We start from the raw sequence: 17,433 nt of genomic DNA on the forward strand, positions 1-17,433 counted from the left end.
AGCACCCTAATGCACCTACATTGCAATAAACTGAAACACACAGTCTGTTTTGCACTGTAAAGAGTGTGTTTTATTGTCTGCTTTGGTGCATTGGCAGCCAATTTAAAGAAATTGACTGTCTTAATGTAACATGTGTTAATAAATTGCATTGGGGCAGATAGGTGCATTGCCAGCCTAAAATATGCCATCATTTACCTTTACTTCAGCTACTTCAAAGGTACAAAATCTTGAGTTTTTTTTTCTATTGCTGCAGAAATTGGATAGCCTTACAGCCTTCTAATGTAGATATATGACAGGTGCTTGAAGACCGCTACAAACCCATCGACTAGTCTTTATTGTCATGATATTCAAGAGTGAATTACTTCCTAGTACCTGCTGCTAGAATCAGTGGTGGTTTGGTTTAAAGTTTTTTTTTACCCGTTTTGATAATATGTGAAAAAATGAATGCCCATATTCTGGGCACAGCTGGATACACTATATGGCCAGAAGGTTGTGGACAGCACTCCATATAAATGAGTTCGGGTGATTCTACTGAAAGGTTGTAACTGTTTTTGAACTTTTGTGCTCCAACACTATGGCAATAGTTTGGTGAAGGCCCTGTTGTGATCTAGCATGGCTATGTCCTTGTGTACAAAAACAGATATACCTACGGTTTAAAAGTAATAATGAAGAAAGACATGGTTTGATGAGCGTGTTGTAATAAAACGAGTGGCCTCCATAGAGCCCTGGCCTCAACCCTACTAAAATATATGGAATGCACTGGAAGGCTGTTTGGAGGCCACTTTTCTACCTACACTTAATATTCTTTTGAAACAAAGGGCACAACCTTTTACAGGAACACATACAAATCTTGCCTTCCAAGTAGAGCGGAGGCTCTGATAACCACAAAGGTGGAGGGGGGTAACTCCTAAATAATGCCCATGGTATAATTACATCTCAGAGCTGGTAATGATACATTTATATCAATATGCGGTCTGCATCAATGCCTTTTACACTAAAGCTGTGATATTGGAACTTTAGACAGCAGGGAGAGCGCATCAACATAATAAATCAATAATGACAACAGCTATTCCTGTACACAACAGGCTACAATGATCAATAAACCAGTGAAGACTAAAAGAAGCTTAGATCAGAGAAGGAAAAGTAAAACTGACAAAATGTGAAAAAGTTTCAGTCAGTGTTATCTCAGATTCACTTCTTTATACCTTACTGACTCTGGAACAAGCAGAACTCTGGTCATAACCGTGCAAACTGGCCGTGCGGCCTTCTCACCATAGGACCTGTTCCATTCTAATAATTATTCCTGGCAAACTGAAAACCAGTTACCAAGGTAGAATAGCCGTGATATCTGTACAGTCCAGCCGTTCTGTTACCTTATCGATTATTCTTGTTGCGAATTGGAGTGCAATTTCTGTTTCTTATATTGGATTACTTATTAGCACAATATTATATGCCCAGCACATTTATTTGGAAAAGTGCAAATACTGGTTGAAATCCAGCTGACTGAGGATATTGATAACATTATATCTCCTGGCACTACAGTTACTTATGATATTTATAGAAAGTTTAGGGCAAAGCTACTTTACTTTTCTGATTATACCGAGACATTGACTAACCGATCAGTGAAGTAAAGAAGACCATGAAGACCTGTAGTATGCAGGCTATTTCAATATTCTGTCTCTAACAGTGCTTTTTTTTTTTTTTTTTACATATCAGTTTTCATTTAGGAACATAAATTTGTATATATTTTATAAAACCACAGGCAGTTTTTTTTCAATAAGTTTTTCCTGTGATCTGCATGGGGTTACCACACTTCCTTCCCTTCTCTATTATAGAGCAGCCCATCTCATTATTTCCTAGGCTACTACAAATAAGTATGTAAAGGGAAACATTGCTATATGTGTCCAGTGTGTTGTATCTCCTGGAACAATTATATATATTAGTTAGGACAATTGCAATTAGCAGATGCAATTAGCAGATTCTAGAATCTTGTTGCTCAATCCGTGGCCTGATGGGGCAGGCAATAGTCCGTTAGTGCTTTTTGTACAGCCCCAGGAGTCAAAAGCGGGAGTGAAATTTGTTATGTAAGGAGGATGTAATTGCAGTGATTTCAGCAGTCTTATGCAACACATGCCAAACGCCTAGGCTTTTCCCATCTAATATAGTACATATACTGATTCTGACATTCAGAAATTCATATATAAAATATTGTGTCCAGCCCCTTTTGGACCACACCTGGGATCCCTCATTTTATTATTTACCTAATATTTATTAGGTGTCAGGGAACCCTTGCTAAAACTAATTTATTAGGGGTTAGCTGGAGAAAAACTCCTAAATTAGCTGCCAGTGGAAAGACAACTGAAACTATCATTGTGGCATTGGCCTCTGAATTATGCAGGCATCATCAAATGGGAGATCAATCGGCCATAATTTGAGGAACTTCTGGCAACCTTTGGAGGGTTCTGTGTAGCCCTGGTAGTAATGTGGCCATGTCTCAGCCATTAGATGCAGATGATAAATATGAAGAATGTGAAATCAGAGTTTTAGGGTAAGTTAGGATGAACAATGGGGAAATCCCAGTTCCTGGTAGCTTGCATGTCCTATGCTACCACTTTGCTGGTTCCTAATGAATTGTTCAGACAGCTACTGCTCACAAGTGTCCCCATTCATTTATTAAAGGGTTGCTAAGGGTGAGATGTTGCATGGAACATCTTGACCATGGTCATAGTTGCTGGGCATGATGAAGCACTAGCGGCTAGGTGACCCATCCGCGAGGGGTCCGAGATCCCTGAAGAATGATGGAATGTCCTATACATTTATGATGACCTAACTCTGCATGCTGACCTATCCATTTCATTCTAAAGTTGAACAATTTTACCATTCCAAAGGATTATACCCAAAGCACACCAAGCAGCTTACCTGAAACTATGTATAATATGCCAATAAACTTGGGCTTATATTCATATCTGATAAATAGTTTTACTAATACAAAATTTCATGTAAAAGTTTATTTTACTATTAACTCATAAGATATAAGAAAAAAATACACGATTTTACAAAAGGAAAATGGCTACATGGTCAAAGAAGGAGCATGCATAGACAGGGAGCATCACTTCCGCTTCCTTGTTCTGAACTTCTCTTCCAGATTTGTGGCAGTTACCATGCCTTGGCAGGGCTTATCTGGTTTCTTCTCCTCTTCATGTTTCAGTATAGTAGGCCTGATGACATCAATGTCACGACTTAGATGATCCAACATGCTGGGAATGAGGGTGGGTGGAGCATAGAAGTCAACTAAAAAGTACCTAGAAAATAAAAGTAGAAAATTATGAGTCTTTGATTAGCATTTTTCCAAGAAGGAACAAAGAGGTGCCGTATGTAGAAGGAACATAAACTTCATAGTCAAAAAAATTCCCCAAGCCTGTGGGGGCAGTGTTATAATCTGGGGGCTGCTTGTGAGGGCAGTGTTATAATCTTGGGTGCCTCTGGGGTCAGTGTTATGATCTGGGGTAGATTCAGTTGGTCAAGTTCAGCAGCTTATGTGCCTGAAATGTGCTCAGCTGACTCCCTGAATATAACGAATGTCCAGGTTTATCCATTAATGGATTTTTTCTAATGGCAACAGCATTTTCCAATGCCAGGATTCAGGGCTCAAATTGCGAAAGAGTGGATTATGGGGGGTATGAGACAACTATTTTATACATGGACTGGCTACCACAGAGTCCTGACCGTAATCCCATTGAGAATCCTTTTGATGTGCTGGTGAAGACTTTACCCAGAGATCCGGCTCTCCCATCAATACAAGATACAGCATTCATCTTATAAGCCTATTGAAATTTTACCATGGTGAATGGATGTCATAATCAAGGCTGAAGGTGGTCCAAAGAAGAAATTAGTGGTGCATAAGGCAGTGAACTTTACCCCTTAAACAAACATTTTATATACTAAAGCTTACCAGCTGTTAGTCCATAACCTAAAGGTGCATGGTCCTGTAGTCCTCAGACCAAGCTGAGAACAATGTAAATGATATCTGCCAGTACAGACAAAGAGTGCAGGTAGGTATAGGGTCACAAAATTTCCAACAGAGGCAATGGAATTTTTATTTTACTTATTAAACAGATATAATAGTTCAGTCTTATGGATATATTCTTTAAGTGTAACACAAATATTTCTAACTGCAATTATTCTGTTAAGGATCTACAAAGACCATTGCAGCGGTAATGTACATTATGTGATGCTTAATGGAATCAAAGTGAAGAAATCGACCCGGTGTATCAAATAACATACGAGGAACAAAAAAGAGCAAACATTTCCCTTGGTTGTATAATTATAAAGATCCTATTGTGTTCTGTGCTCTATTCTTGTATACACAGCTACCGGGCACCTTATTAGAACACTGTGTCGCCACTACTCTACCTGCTCACCACAGTGATAAAAAGCAATTAATGGAGTTACTGTAGCCTTTATTTTGGCTCCAACCAGTCTGTTTTTTCTCCTCTGATCTCTCATTTCAGCAAGATGTTTCCATCAGTAGAAAGCTATGTTTTATGTTTTTCACCCCATTCACAGTAAACTCGGTATAAATGACTTTTGTGCTTGAAATCTCAGAAGATCCGTAGTTACAGAAATACTAAAACTGCTCATTTGGCCCCAATGATTGGACTACGACCAAAATCACAGGGATTGCATTTCCCCAATTCTAGTGTTTGATATGAACATTTAAACATATTTATTTTCTAGATTGTAAGCTCTTTGGGGCAGGGTCCTCTCCTCCTCCTATGTCACCGTCTGTATCGGTCTATCATTTGCAACCTCACCTTAATGTACAGAGCTGCATAGTATGTTGGCGCTAAATAAATACTGTTTAGTAATAATACCTTGTTATATACAGTATATATGTGTTGGTATATTTTTAGGCACCTTCATTATCCCTGCCCAGATTTACAAAACATCCCTAACATAGAGGGTAAGGGGCTAAATGGACCTGAACATGTTTTATAGTGCTTACAAGAAGTAAACTATATAGGGGGACAAGAGTGCTCCTCTATACAGTGACAATGTTGTCCCCCCTCTGTACTGTACCTGTGTTGCAGGGAAGATTAACAAGTGAAGAAGAGGTGAACTAGAAAAAAAAAAAATACTCCCACCTCATCTAAGCACGGATATATTACACTTGTATAGTCCTGGCCAACAGGATTCATGCCTTTATTACATAGGAAAGTACAATTCCTGCAGCCCTTCTCTATGAATGGTACACTGGGTTAGGCACGTAAATAGCTTAGCAGTGACAGGTCCACTTTACAGTCAGCCTTAGAATAAAAGACGCATTTGTAGGAAAAAGCTAAGCCCGAATAATTATTGTAAATCTCTGACGATATTTGAACAAATCAGCTTATCCAAATCTATATTCTGTCTTCTTACCCAGGCTGGCAGCTAAAGACATTAAGGAGAGAAATGGCACAGCACACTATGGTCAGGGAACACAGCTCCTGCCCGCAGCCGGAATGCCAGGAAAGTGCAATGCCTCATTCCTCTGAGAAGCCGTGTCAGAGCTGCGGCAGCTGGTAACACAAAGACACTGGAAATTTCCACTACGAGGAGAGAACTGGGTGAGGGCGGGTGGGGAATAAGCTGGCCCCTATGCTCCATCTCTCACCCAGCTTGTCTGTGTGCCGTTCCCACTGCTGGCAATGTGCTGGGCAGGAGGAAGATGATGGTTTGCACCGTCTCAGCATCCTTCCTGCAGCACAGCTAAAGAAACAAGCAAATTAGAGGCAGGTAGTAAAGGTAGAGGCTATTGCGGCAAAAGAGACAGCACAACAGATTTGAATATCAATGGACTAGCGCACAATTACTTTAATGCAACCCTGTCTCCAGACTATTCATTTCAAAAATTTTCCCATAAAATGATTATGTATTGTTTTCCCCAACCTTCTAGATTGTAAGCTCTTTGGGGCAGGGTCCTCTCCCCCTCCTGTGTCACTGTATCTGTCTGTCAATTGCAACCCCTATTTAATGTACAGCGCTGCGTAATATGTTGGCGCTATAAAAATCCTGCTTAATGTCAAAAAAACAAATATGTTCATTAACCTATTTATGAGCAACCCTAGCAGGCTCAGGGTGTCACAGTCTACATCATTGCTCGACATTTTTAAAGCTGGGTGAACCCACCGATATAATTTTCAGGAACCCCTAAAAAACGATTATTTGAGGGTTTGGGGGAATCCCTACTAAAACCAATGTATTTAGGGTTTGGAGAAACCCCTACAAGAATTGCTTTTTGGGGGTTTATGTGAAACTCTACTAAAACCAACTTATTGGGAGTTTAAGGGAATTCCTAATAAACCAATTGATTGTGGGTTATAGGGGAACCTTCATTTAGGAATCATTGGGGGAAAAGCCTCATATACCTGTAGCCAGAATGTTCCCTTTTACAGTGTTGGCTAGAATACCACCCTTACAAAGAAGTAAAGATGTAATATAATCATGCAGTTGGCTCTACAAAGTTCCACTGGCCCCAGAACAATCCAGTCATCATCAAATCAGGGATCAATCAACAAAAGTTCAAGGAGCCCCTATCAACCCCTTGAAGAATGGTCTAGAAAGATCAAACACAACATAAAGAATATAAAAAATAACTTAGAACTAATAACTTAAGACAAATCGTCATGCTTGTCTCGGGGGAAAATGCGGTGGTCAATGATGATCAATGGCGGATCGCTGAATGACCAATTGGAAATGACTGCTGTTTACCCCTATGGAGAAGCAGAGTGCCAGTTGCTTGTCCTCCCCCCTCCCCTCTCTATTGAATAGAATGGAGCTGTGTGTACAGAACCCATTCATTCTCATGTCACAGGAAACAGTCATGAATGATTGTTTCCAGCAACAGGATGTCAACATGTGCACAAAGCATTATAGGCAGCAAATTCCCCTCTGCTTTTTTTTTTTATATATATATATATATATATATACACAAAACCTATAAAATAAAGCAATACAAACAGTAATGATGATACCAGGTAACTCATCACAATCAGACTCCTGTTGTACAATCACTTATGATCATCTCCACGTGGCAGATATGCCCGTTCTTGGCATTGCCATGATAAATATGCCCCTTAATTATATAAAGAGTTGCCAAAAAACTAACAATCAGACTTCAGCTATTATCCAAGTGTGGGTTGGGAATTTATTTCATCACGGTCTTACCACATAGGTCGGGAATGCCAGCGTGTGGTATTGTGCTAAGCTACGACCCCGCCAACCCCCCTATTCTCAAACTCCAGGCAGGCACCCCTTTCCCCCTATACACTTCTGATTAGCTTAACGGTATTACCAGTTACCAAGCAACTACCGGGGACACCCACCGAGGTGGTCTCACATCTCAGCATTAAAGATTTTAACAAGATGTGACAGCGGATAAGTTATAAAAGGGGATAAAAATGTGCTAATTAAATGAGTCTGCTCCGGGTATTCATAAAGAGTTAAACATCAGAGAGGATCCATGGATTAGTTCTCTCATTCTCCGTTTTCTCTCAGCTCAGAGACATACAATTAGGATACTGTAACTTAAACAATGTGTCTTGTTCTGACTCGTATATTGGTGTTATATATATATTCACTTTTTTATTTTTAAACATAAATAATTGCAATTTTTTTTTTACATACCGAACTTGGACAGTCATGCACTATATGGCTTGAGATGTGCAACAAGCTCATATACATCAATCAGCCAAAGCACTAAAACCCCCGACAAGTAAATACCATTGATGATCTGATGTGTGTCTATGTAAGGTAAAACTTTTTTTTTTTCAAATACAACACCGGCAGAGATGAAGACTTAATGGGAGAGCAGAGTCTCCCGGAATACCTACGTCAAGTATCCCGAGAGGTTCTGGCTGCTCCTTCTGTGTATGCCCGACATCTCGGGGGATTTTCCAACTAGAAGACATGCTGATCTCACGAACACACAGCTGCCTTTTTTTTCCCTTAACAGCGAATACATCACCTGATATTGCACCTGCGCAGTGCGAGATCGGATGAGAAAGAAAGAAGACTGAAGAAGACAGAAGTGAAGAGCAAAGATGGCGGCATCCGACACTGATGAAGAGAGATTCCAGGACGACGCGGGACCGGATCGTGGGAAGGACTAGCGCCGTCAAGCGATTTATGGCATTAAAGCTAAGCGTCATTTTCTTGATTTTAGTTTAGTTCCGCTTTAACGCTTGCCTCATTGGCTTGTTTAGAACAGATTTCATAGAACACAGTTGGGTTTGTAAAACGTGTGGCCAGCTAAAGCTATTCCCAAGAGTAAAGATTACGGTGTGTTTCCATGACGAGTGCATTGGTCACTGCACCAAATTCACAGCCTGGATATTGGTTCACTTCATAAAATTATGAATACTGGAAGGCAATTTTATGAATTGAACCAATATCCAGGCTGTGAATTTGGTGCAAACTTTTAACAGAAAAGTGATGGTTAAGAAGTACGTCATCTATTGCTAATGAAGAGAAATTTGATTACTGGTTAAAGTAGCCTTCCTAACCGTTTTACCATGGGGGAACCCATTAAATAACTTTCATGTCTTCAGGAACCACTTTTATAATTAATATATCCACCGTTCATAGTATATTAGTGTGCAGGTCAGTGGGAAGAATGTTACCCTTACAGATAGCCAAAAAGACATTGGTGTCTGATAAATTGACCTCAGAGTCACAAACTGCTCACTGCTCAAGGATCCCCTAACAACCTGGAGGAACCCCGGTTGTGAAACACTGGGTTAAGAGTCACATTGTCTATTCAGGCCTCTTTAGTGTCCACCTACCAACCTAATAATATCGACCTCTATCTTTGCTACCACAAAACTGCCCATGTAAGCTCCATGTCAAAGCTTACACAAGACTGATTATATTATCCCTACCATGTGGCCGTGCTCAATCATGGTGATTAGTTGCTAATCCTGAACACTATGTTACTGTGCACATGACCCACCTTACATAAAAGCACCACAAACTTTCTGGTATATTATTGTATCTAATGGCACCACTAGATATTTTTTTATATAATTCTTTATATTTTGTACTCCTATTTGAAGCATAGAAGTAGAGCCAATTTAATCCCCCATACTTCTTTTGCGTCAATAGGGGTAAAGTAGGGGGATGTTCTTTATTTGTTAATATCCCAAACTTTTTTCTTTTCTTTTTTGTTATGGAATCCTTTAAGGCAAATTTACTCCACATTTACTCCAGATTTGTCCACAGACCAACGCCATTTGCAAAAAGTTTTGTGAAATCAGTATTTTCATGTTCATGTGAGAGGATATCTTCCCATGTAGATAGCTGCTCAAATGATTACTGTCAAATAGGGATTTCCTTACTTTTTAATGCAGAACTAAACCCGCTATACTCACCTTTCCCTGTTCCGTCCTTCTTCCTTTTTCCCCTCCTCCTCCATATCATCTTTGGCCATCTTGGTTGGCTTCATTCAGTTTCAGCAAGTGAAGGGGAAGCCGGAATTGCTAAGTATCCTGGCAGCTCAGCAAATTTAACATTTCTATGAAGTGATTAGATAGGTAAGAATGCTTATTGCAGAAAGGACATTGTCTGCCACTTTCTCCAATTAAGCTGTGCCTCTATTTCCACTTTAAGGGATCTCCTCCTACTACCTGCTGTATTTCCAGGAGAGTCAAAGTGAATCTCTTTAAAATATTTTGGCTGTATCTACAGTTTAGGTTTTCTAGTAGGTAAAGAAAAAAAGGTTTCATACCCTCCCCGGGAATGACGCTGGTTATGCTTGGATATCTTGTATGGAAGGTTCTTCTCCCCAAGGCTCTCCAGGTTTCGAACAATAGCTCCTTTTTCAAACAGAGCTTCCAATGTACGTTTCAAAGTAGATACTGTTTCAGGCTGTAAGAAAAAATATAATACAAAATAATTACAATAAATTGATGTTGGATTTATTTTTAGTCTCTACATATTTTTTAATATGCTTCAAACAGATTTTCCAGAAGCTGGATTATTGAATATATAACAATTACATAATTTTATATCATGTGATATTTATATTGACCTGCGTAACCCTGCTGGTGCAAAGTCTCCGGAAATCATGGACAAGAAGCACCCCCATTATACTGAAGCATAACACATTCATAAAGAAGCAGCATTGGTACCCCAGGCTGGTCTCCTGGTTTGGAGTACAACCACCTTCCCTTTTCATTACACAGAGGGAAATAATTAGATTCTTGGTTTGGTTTCTAGAAAACTAGCTGGCATGATTAATAAAATAGTTTTGCTTTTCCACATCTAAGAACTTGTTAACTGCTGATTACATTTCATTTTAGGTTTAGCTACATTTTTATCTTAAATAACTCCTGTTTCGGTATACTGGCACAATGTGCATGGGTGAGTTTGAACCTGCTTAGGATTGAGTGAACCCACACGGCTCTGGGCAGCTGGCACCTTGCCATTCGCTCGGTCTCTTGCACTGCAGTGTCTGCAGATTTGACAGCTGGTAGCAGTGAGCGGTGCTGAACCTTCTTAGTGGAACCTACTTGTAGGTCCCCCCCCCAAGCAGCAATTCATTGGCATGGGGAAGTGGTATATGCAACACAACCATGGCCAGGCTATTTCTGAATGTTGCTGCTCACTATAAGAAAACTTTTCAAACTGTATATAGTCTTGTAGGTATGTATGTAGTCTTAGGTACTTAGTGTCCTCATTCATATCTGTACCATGCAGTATAGATTGGCTTGGATGGACCACATGACAATCTTAGGTCTAAAAGCTACTCACAGGCATGCCAAATGTTACCACCCATAGGCGATGGTGCTCAGGGATAATAGAAAACCTTGTTTGACCATAGGTATTTTTCTGGATGATTTGACAAAGGAAGTGTCTTAAAAATGCCTCTCTGGTTCTGCATAGGCTAAGCAAGGCTGAGTTGGTCATCATTTTTTCAAGAACCCACCAGCAGAATCAGGTGCTGGAGGACGTGCCTCTTCCTCTGATGTCTACTCTTTACTATTCGACTTAAAGAAAAACATTTCTGCACAAGAAATACATCATAATAATGCTTTTACAACCACACTGTATTTCTGTTTTGGTGTATCCAGAGTTGAAAGCTTGCCTCCACTTAAGCCCATGACATGCTTCTGATGTTCATAGATGAATATGATTTAACAGTTCTGGTTACTAAAGATTGTGAGGCCACAGGCAAGCAGAGAAATTAGGCAAACAGGTTCAAAAAATGTCATAGGAGATGTAAGCCAACATCACACTCGTTATATACACATTTAAATTAAAAAATAGAGCAGGAGTGGAGATGCTTAGGTTTGGTTCTTGCAGAGCTCTGCATTCTCTAAAGTTTTTAATGTTCATGGTGAACCCCAGAGAAAAGAACGGCAATCAAATTTTGTATTTAATAGCATTCCTAGCACTTTTTTTTAAAGTAAAACGAGAGGCATATGTAGGGTTTAGCCTATCTGAGAAAGTGTAAAAGACAGGTGAGGGAGGGGTTCTTGGCATTTGTAAACCCTTACCTCAAGAAATAGAAATGTCACTGACCATGTGGGATATGCCAACAGGAAGATATAAATACAATGGGCTGTTATGTCCTTGGGTCCTATTCCTCAATGTAAATACTGGAACAACCTAGCTCCTGAACGTTGGTCTACTTCCAAGCCAATACATGTGCAGTAATGTGCCATGGTATTTATATTTACCCAAAGGATGGGAGCATCAGTTAGTTTTCTCAAGTACAGATGGGAGGTTCAGAATAACTATTCTTTAATGTGAAGGTACAGCTATATTTTTTACACCTATTTTTCTATATATAAAAAGAGAAGGTACTGTATATCCTCTCAATACCATTGCAGTTCCAATAAAGTCTTTTAAGACCATGACAACTCTCGGTACCTTTAAAATGGAAACACCTTGGTTGCTGGATGAGAAGATTACAAACCAGAAAAACCTGATTTTAGATCCACTTTTAGACAGCTCAACCATATTTACAGTGCTAAGCAAATGCAGCTCGGCATTTATAAGGATTCTCAAGAAATGACTAATATTTCGAAACAGTTTACCAGTTATCAATATTCATTGAGGTCCAGGTAGTATTACAGGTAATAATTTAACTGGAACGGCAGGCAAGCATCTAAACAGACATCTAGAAAATAAAGTCAAGCTACACCATTTCTTTTTTGCAGCTCTGCTATAGAAAGTCCATTCTTTGGATAGTATTTTATGATTCATAGCGGATGGATGAAGACACAGGGGTGACGTGGAAAGCTGTAGAACTAAATTGAGTTGTTACCTTGCCTGGTTGAACATTGAAGATAAAGCACCAGCACAACTTTTTTTTTTTCAGCAATATATTTTAATGATGAATAATCAGCAAGACACAACAAAAGCAAGGTATTCAATTACCAGATGTTCTTTCATTATATTATGTGACATAAATGATAACAAATGTAAACCAACATACATACATACATACAAGTGGAACAACAAATGAAAATCAACCAACTTCACCGTGAGGTCATAATAATGTCATATAGGCAAACCAACCCTATCAGTGCAATCATAGTGATAGCAGTGTCCATCATTAGACCAGAGCCACAATGACAACTTCCACATCTCCCACCAACACAAGGAATGGGACAAAAGACTTAACCGGAGGGAAGTGGAGGAACAGGCCAGTGGTACCAGCAGCTGCTATGGTTTTGTAGAGGTCTGTATACAAATAGCAATCCCATATATAAGATTTTAGCATTCCCTCTAAGTAATGGTAATCCCAAATCCTAAACCCTGCGAAGGTGTGGCACTAAGGCTGGCCACCAGGGATGCAGTCATCTGCACAGGAGTGCAAACTGACTACACCTGCACAGATGCGCTACCATGCTTGGCTCTGTCAGAATTTTACAGGGAGGCCGGTAGACTGGTGGGATCAACCAGGTATTGCAGAGAAAGGTGCTGGTCATGGGAAGGTGGCTTCTTATTCTTAAAACAAAGTATAAATACATAAATGGTCTCATATAAAGACATTCTCTATTTTGTTGAGTCTTATTCTAACGATTTACAATCTTGTTACATAAACAATTTTGTTTAAACTCCTAGTTTCTTAAAAATGCAAGACCACAACTTATTATGTGTATAGTCTTTTTTTTTCTATTACAACTTAGATAAAGATTAAATCACATTTTAGAAGCCATTCACTGTGAATTCCTGGCTCACAAACTTGCTTCATCTATCATGGAGACTAAAGTGAGTACCAGTACTTTGGAACAATTCAGCTATAAAAAGAAAAGAAAGGTTTCCTGTGTACAGCAGAAGGAGCGATGGCATAGCAAGTGGTATGTCTACTTGGCAACCTGCTCAGCTGGTCCTATGACTTATGTGTGATGACTGCTTGCACTTTGCCAAGGCTAAGGACACAAACCTAATAAATGAGCCACTAGCTTCCCGTGGGGCTTTCCTTTCACTTGCATAAAGATGAACGGAAGCACGTGGCTTCTCAGATGCCAAAAATCACATTTCTGCAGGGGGCCGAGAACAAGTGAGTCATTGGATCACAGGGCTATCGGCTCTTAGAGATGCGGTTAAAGAGGATCTAAAATCAAAACTTCAAGTGATTAACATCTAAAAATGCTACCCACCAGTATCCTATAGATATACAAAATTGATCCTGAAAAATAAAAGTACATTGGTACTCCTGTAACCTTGCTCCCCCAGCTGTGTATCTGTGTAAGTCTTAGGTAAATTTGTAGCGACACCACAGTACTATCTGATGTTCTCCTTTGCTGGAGAGGAAGCTGTATCTGGGGACATGCAGTGCATGCATCTCCCTGCTTTGAATTTATGTGGAGCTGTGCGTTCTCCTCTCCTGCTGTTGCTCACATATTTCTCCTTGAGTAATTAGATCACCAGTCCTTAAAGTGCAGCTTAGAAAATAGGAATCAAAGTCCTTCACCTCTACCAAGATAATCACCCCCAGTAAGACACAGTGCAAAACATGGCAAGTAAGGCAGGGCATAGAGAGTATTAGTGAATAGTGATTTGCCAGACGTTTTCTAGACAGAACTTTCATGAATAAAGTCCTTTTCGGGGGTAAACAAAAAGTTAGTTACCAAAACCTGAGCTAGTCATCAGTACCTGTACAGTCTACAAAGATCCAGAGTACTAAAAATGGGAGTTTCTGCTAAACCCAAAGATCTACTTATTCTTTCATTAACAGAAGGAAGTAATTTTATTACTAAATTCAAATATTTATGTTAGCAAGACCAATTAGGGCTTAGAGTTTCTATCAAAACTCAATGGCTTCTGAGCAGGAGCACCCATGGACAGCAGATAACAATGCTAGTAGGTCCCTGATACAAGTCGTCCTACCCCTCTTTCTTATCCATCATCCAAATTTTAACACTATACCATTAAAATTCATATATAGGTATGGTATTCCAGCCAAAGGATTGGTAATTCTGTTCAACTAGCTTTGGCAAAACAGACTTTATACACAGGAACGACAGTAAGAAATAAAACAATGTATTACATGGCCATAGAGAACAAGACAAAACTATGAGACTGAACAGAATACCTTGGCAAATAAAACTTGTTTCACGTATTTGCATTTCAGTTGTGTATTTAGCTTTCTTGCTGTTCTGGTTTAATTATCTGTAAGAGATTACTGGATGAGGATTGTTGACTAGTTAAACAGTTTAAAAATCACTTGTTGACCTTTTCAGCAGAAATCCCTAAAGAAGAAAGAACTGTATTTATGTACCATCAGTCAGGTGTCATAAGACAGACATAATATAATTGTTTTTCTGGCTTCTTCATCACCCAACCTTCCAGGTACTCTAAGTCACCTTTCGTAAATTCTTTTTTCATTGGAATTAAAATAGCAAATACATGAATCTAGAAAGTAAACTAGAACTTTGAGTTTAGATAGATCTTTAGCATAAAATCCCAAAGATTCTACTACAGACTTCTAGATAAATTTAGGTTTGGATGGTGGTGCATGACTAAGCTCAGGTTTGGAAAATACTTGTTATTCTCTCTGTAAAGAGGACCTGTATGGAAGCTGTTCCTAGACAAAGCAAGGAAAGGGCAAATGGTTTGCCATTGATGTTCACTTTATATACACAATCATGTACAGAGCAAACAAACAGCAATCTACTTTTACATTCTTTAATAATAAAAGTAAATATTAATTAAAAATTCTTCCCACCCTTAGTAAATCAGCCTTGTCATCGTCACCAAGTCCACATACTGCTGGGAAAGTTAAACTTGCTGGATAACTTCATTTTGAACCTCCCTGGACTATTACTCAAATTTGAAAAAGCTGTTAGATGTTGCTTCAGGTTCTTTCAGTACAATAACATCGCCATCAAACTGGACATAAAAGAGAAGCTATGCTGAGCCATAATTTGTTCTCTTATATGGAAAATCTGGCTGAGCAGTAAAATGGAAAATATTTTTGCCTTGAATTATTATCATGGAATTAGCAATTAGGTAGCAATGTGCCTCCTGGAATAGGAGGGTGCACAGGCACTTCTGTTACTGTGAACTTTTTGCTGCATGATCATTTTAGGCAGATTTTGCTTCCTTCAGTCATCAATAACTGTAAGTCTGACCAGTAGCAGCTGGTGATGTTATACCTGTGTTGCTCATGGTTCCCTTTGCTGGAGAGGAAGATGTATCTGAAGTGCTGCAGTGCAAGGATCTCCCTACTGCTGCTTTCTGTATTCTATGGATTTGGGTTTTCTTTCACGTTTCCGGCTTCTTGAGCATCAGTTAGTCATCTGACTATTAATCATTAGGGGCTTTGATATGAGAAAGAAATTCCTTGCCCTAAACAGATGGTCACCGCCACACAAAAAACTGGTCCCTTGTACTTTGCAGTTGGTTTGATTTTTTGGCTGAATAGCCTCTATGGGGCATGTTCTCTACAAAATATTCAGACAGCCATTTCATCTACCTAAATCAATATCTTTGACAGAAAATGAACCCACTCCCGCTTTGTTTGAGTACTGCCATCTTGGCAGAGCATGGATTGCTAACAAATTAGAATTCACACTTTTGATAGTTTTCACACATCAATTTGCTTGCTGCGCTATTTTTTTTTTATAGTAAAATTTTATAAACTACCTTTATGTTAGATAGATAGCAATCCGTACTTCTGCTGTAAGCCTGGTTTTTAGAACATCAAGAACCCGATAAGCTACCCGCAGAGTATACTGTGCATGCTTACTTTTTGAAGTTGCACAGTGAACCACAGAAAATTTGCTAAGCAAGCCAGACTAGTTACTAAGTTTTTGTAAAGTGCATAGAAACATATTTTGCATTAAATTATAACTAGAATCAAAACTTAAAAAAAAAAATTGAACGTGTTATTGTTTTTATTGCTGTTTGGGACTCCACTGGTGAAATTTCCCATTAAGCAGGGTTTCGACCAGAGAGGACACAAGGGGAACTCTCCAACAACACCACAAACCAATGTCTTTATTTTCTTTTAAGTAGTTTTAATTCTAGCATTTGTCAGCTTTCAATTGCCATCAGTTTCCCTGTTGCGCATTTGCTCCACAGGTAGAAAAGGAAGGGATAGTCTGTCAACATAACGAAACCCCATATTGCATTTGGATATATTTGCATTGTTGGATATAGAAACACTAATGCTCTGTATTTATTCCAAACAAGGCTGCAGTAAAAAATCAGAGGCATGGCAAACCTGTTAGAAGTAACAGCCAAATCAAATGCTGTCTGGGTGACAGATGTTCTGGTAAATCATTCTCCAATCTAGTTAACGTGTGGCAGGACAAAAAGGTATTAAAGCAATAAATTTTATGTTGTTAGACTTGTATTGTCATGGTTCTATTACAGCATAGCATTGTCCAAGCCACGGTACAGTGCCTACACGCTCCAGTGATTGGCCAGGAAAGATCATTTTAACTTTTACAGATAATCAGCTCATGTGGTAAATTTCCACTCGCTGGTGTAGAATGTTGTGGCCATAAACGGCCCACAGTCTACCAAAGGTTCCACTGCCTACTCCTACATGATGTGGGTTCTTGGAACAAAACCTGAAAAGTGCCTATCTCAATAACACACAAAATGATTGCAAATTTAGCTAGAGCAGAAAAAGTGTCCTATAGATCTAAGCATAGTGGCTAATCCCTTTCCAATAAAGATGATGTCCAGTCTTACCCTCCTGCATTGCACAGTTAGGCTCCTTTAATGGGCTGACGTTGCTTATTCTAATTTAACTGTACAATGTGAGCTTTTTACAATGTGCATTGGAAGCTAGAGCAAAATCAGAGCCCATCTTATTTACTGACTGGAAGACATCCAGCATCATCAAAGCCCATTCCTCCATAGTTTGACTATCCCTGGTCCACCCCTTTCTTCCATTGGATTTCAGTTCTTTTAATTGCTTAGGTTTTGGAC

The 17,433-nt window shown here is 39.2% G+C and overlaps 1 protein-coding gene across 1 annotated transcript in view; it reads right to left on the bottom strand.

Moving 5' to 3' along the window:
* Nucleotides 1-2,993: 2,993 nt before the first annotated feature.
* MRPS6 (mitochondrial ribosomal protein S6) overlaps nucleotides 2,994-17,433 on the bottom strand; it is a 46,135-nt gene continuing 31,695 nt past the window's right edge. The window contains exons 2-3 of the mRNA XM_072398264.1: nucleotides 9,764-9,903; nucleotides 2,994-3,302 (exon numbers count right to left, since the gene is read on the bottom strand). Coding sequence (XP_072254365.1) covers nucleotides 3,110-3,302; nucleotides 9,764-9,903 — 333 coding nt within the window. The 3' untranslated portion in view covers nucleotides 2,994-3,109. The remainder of the gene's footprint in view (nucleotides 3,303-9,763; nucleotides 9,904-17,433) is intronic.

The sequence above is a fragment of the Pyxicephalus adspersus genome, chromosome 1, assembly GCF_032062135.1.
Source record: "Pyxicephalus adspersus chromosome 1, UCB_Pads_2.0, whole genome shotgun sequence".
Lineage (NCBI taxonomy): Eukaryota > Metazoa > Chordata > Amphibia > Anura > Pyxicephalidae > Pyxicephalus > Pyxicephalus adspersus.